We start from the raw sequence: 3852 nt of genomic DNA, 5'->3' as shown, positions 1-3852 counted from the left end.
TAATTATATATATATATATATATATATATTTATATATATCGGCCTAAAAGCTGAACCGTAATTTAAATACTTATTACTAGTGACACATAAAATTTCTCTATGTATATAGTCCAATGATTGAACTAGCTGCATCAGTTACTAATAATATACATGTAGATATTTACAGATTATTAATATATATATATATATAGACATTTACCGGAAAATAACTGAGATGATAAAGGTTACAGAAGGGACAGCATTCATTATAGCAGACGTAAATGATGCCGATGTGTATTGCATTCCCAGGTAGGCGAAGCCTTGATCAAGAATTGGCCTGGAATTAATCCAAAGTATATATATATATATCACATATAATTATAAAATACCTCCCACAAAAAAAAAAAGAAAAGAAAAGGAAAACAGGTAATTAAAAAAAAGCGTAGCTATATAGTCAATTAGGCAAGTGTCTAGTAACTATCAAAGCATCTACTTATTTGCATATAAGCAACGTTATAATATATATTTACTCTAGAAATCCGAGGAGCATTATCTGCAAGAAGACAGGAAGTGTCATCTTTGGTCTTGTTTTCCTGTAAATTAAACATATCCACATCAACAGATCAGACTCAGTAAAAAAGAATTTTTTTTGTTTTTTTGCTAATCAAAAGAATATTACTTTCTTTCATTCATTCTCTAGTATAAAAATATACAACAAATAATAATGAATCATATGCACGCGTTCACTTTTTCATATATATATATATATATATAATTGGTGAGACAGGATAATTAATATAATTTATCATATATTTGGTGTAAAATTATAACAACTAGGTCATTTTTTAAATTATTTTCAATAAATGACATATTTTAAAAGATTTAAGGTAAACTATTTGTATACGAAAAAAAATATAAGGTATTTTTACTGTAAATATGCTTCGTAAATGAATCATTTTATCGTAAATATTTTAAGATATACTATTTACTGTAGACTTATATTGTCATCCATATTATACGAACTACTTATAATATTTCTGAACTGTTAGATTTTCATGAGATATCGCCATTTTTATTTTTACGTGAAGGAATTTAAAGTAGTGCCCACCTGTCGAAAACGAAAGCGAAAGGAGCAAGAACTAGAGCCGCAATAGCGTTGCGATAGACAATGAGGACGTAGCGGCTCATGCCGTGGCTGAGAGTGGCCATGCTGACGATGTACGTGCCTGCTGCACCAAACTGCAAACCTACCATTAGCACATAAGGCTTTGCCCTATTGAACACTTTCACCAACTTTTCATGAGATGTTTGATTATCCGCCATTCTGATCTCCGCGTCGTGTGGAAGTTTGATAATTTGATATACCTGACGTTGAGTGTGAAAGACGTGAGAAACATGGCCTTATTTATAAATAGGGAATAAAGAAAGAAAGGAAAAAGAGAGACGGGAAAAAAAAAGAAAAAAGGAAAAAAAAAAAAAAAAGGTACTAGATAAAATACCCACTTCGAGAACGGGCTTATCTTGATAGTCTTTATACATAAAAGGACTGCTCCATAATATAAAGAATAGTGCTTGCTTTGGTCATTGTTCATCAACCTGCCTTGCTCAAGTATGTGGATTTTTTGTTTTGCTTTTTACTCGTTAGTGGGAGACCAAAGTGCCAAATTACACCAGTAGGGATTAGTTTATATATATATTGCTCTTTTATGGAATGAATTGAGGAAGAGATTACTATATATTTGCAATTATCCTTTGCTACATTACCACGTTATTTTGGGGTGTCATGAACCCGGTGGGTTCCGCATGCAAAATATAGATATAGGTCAATGGTTGGTGTCTTCATCAAAGTGCATTAAAAACTTGATCATATTGAAGCATCCTAACTATTTGGATACCATGTTTACGATTAATATGTCTATTTATTTATTGGAATGATATGATTATTGCTTATGATCCTAGGAAACTTTGAGATTCTGTGTCTTAATAATTGTTTTTGTGTGTTTATTAATTGTGTTAATAAATATAATACATACATATTTAATTGTAACATTTCAATAACTCAAAAAGATGAGATCGGCAACCGAGTCAGAATATCACCTTAAATACATAAAATCAATTGGATTATCCAACAGCTGAGTCACATATTTCACTATATTAAAAGATATATTTTTCCTTAGGATAATGGATGTGATCATTGTTCATATTTGATTATATATAATATATATCCAAAATGGGGGCAATATTCCAAATTAAGAAAAACAAACACCAATACTGACTTATATATGACTTCAAATTATAAGAAGACCACGACTTTAATAAATAACCGGTTCCACTAATAAACTCAATCAAATGAAATGTTTAAAGAAAATAGACACGTACTGAGTTTAAAAAATAGACACCCAAATAAGTACACTAAAAAATTAAATACACATGGTTCTTTAATAATGGTACCTCATCGACAATAAATCTAATAATTGATTGAAATTGAGAGACTTGTAGAATTAAAGCCACACAAAAACCACTAAGAAACAAAACTAGCAGACTAGTAAGACAAACACGCCCAAGCATCGTTGGTACGACCTTCGGCAATGAGGATGAATCACCAAAGAAAGCAGTAGAACCTGAGAGATGCAAAATGTAGTTGAAGAGCCACCCAAATAACAGCGCATAAGTCCAGCTTGCCACCATCGTCGATGTCGCTAGCTAGAAGACCGCATCACCATCAGCACAGGAATCCTACCGATCAAATGGATCATGCTTTGGATAGGATAAGTTTGTAAAATGAGATGTAACACAAAGTACAACCTCAAATCTCAATGGTAGTCATTTACGTGCGCGCGTGTGATTGATGTGTCAAAGCGCTTTTAGCTTTTCTCTTTAGTATATAATGTACGTACATGCTAATCAACTGTAACGTGTTGCATTAAGATATTTTCTGTACAATATATAATTTGTTGATGAAAAACCGAATGCTAATTTTACTAATTTTACTAATTTATGGTGTCACTATTCATTATTTATCGTGTTTTTTTCTTGATTATGGAAGGCGAAGCATGCATGTATTTAATTTATCGTGCTTTATTCTTGATTATGGAAGGCGAAGCATGCATGTGTATACAAAAAAAAAAAAAAATATATATATATATATATAATATGTATGCATTCACTAACATTGCCAAAGCAGTGGCATCCCGAAAAATAAGATATCCCAATCCCATTCTACGTACATATATATATATATATATATACATGTTTATGTTTCCAATTTCTTTAGTTGCCACATTGTAAAGTAAATATATTTGTAACATATACCACAGGACATAAATACATACATACATATATATAATAATATGTGTGTGTATTTATATATGATGATTGATAGATAAACCGTAGCCAAGTGGTTGCTAGCTGGCTTTCGTCATCACTCTTTTTTGTTTTATCCTTTTAAAGCCGTGCATGATTATCTCATCTTCTTAAAAGCCTTTGTCAAAACGTCTTTTCTTTCTTTTTCTTTTTCTTTTTTTTTTCTGGCTAAAAATAATGTTCTTTTTAAAACTGGCTTTCTTTTTGATGCAGAAAAATAGGTAGAATCAAAGCAACTAATTAATTACGACTCAACCATTGAACTGTAACAGAAAACAAAGGTCAAAGAATTCACATTTAGACTGCAATAAAAAGGATTTAGGTGGAATTAATGTGATAGCTTAGAAAACAAGATAAATCAAATGCTTAGAGAACAATATTGATAATAATATCAATGATTAATAGTTGATCACCCTTCAATTTCAAGGCACCATGGAGTCTGCATCTGCTCGATCAATACAGCCTGCATATATAAAGCTTAGTCTTTAGCGCTGATGTATATATATATAT

At 31.0% G+C, this 3852-nt stretch overlaps 1 protein-coding gene across 1 annotated transcript in view; it reads right to left on the bottom strand.

Annotated features, from left to right (window-relative positions):
• Positions 1-2622, bottom strand: part of LOC21403090 (WAT1-related protein At4g08290) — a 6439-nt gene extending 3817 nt beyond the window's left edge. Inside the window, exons 1-4 of the mRNA XM_010093078.2 lie at positions 2601-2622; positions 1088-1344; positions 510-572; positions 200-316 (exon numbers count right to left, since the gene is read on the bottom strand). Of these exons, the coding sequence (XP_010091380.1) occupies positions 200-316; positions 510-572; positions 1088-1302 (395 nt within the window). The 5' untranslated portion in view covers positions 1303-1344; positions 2601-2622. The remainder of the gene's footprint in view (positions 1-199; positions 317-509; positions 573-1087; positions 1345-2600) is intronic.
• Positions 2623-3852: the final 1230 nt, after the last annotated feature.

The sequence above is a fragment of the Morus notabilis genome, unplaced genomic scaffold (assembly GCF_000414095.1).
Source record: "Morus notabilis unplaced genomic scaffold, ASM41409v2 Scaffold570, whole genome shotgun sequence".
NCBI lineage: Eukaryota > Viridiplantae > Streptophyta > Magnoliopsida > Rosales > Moraceae > Morus > Morus notabilis.
This window is presented reverse-complemented; position numbering and strand designations above follow the sequence as displayed.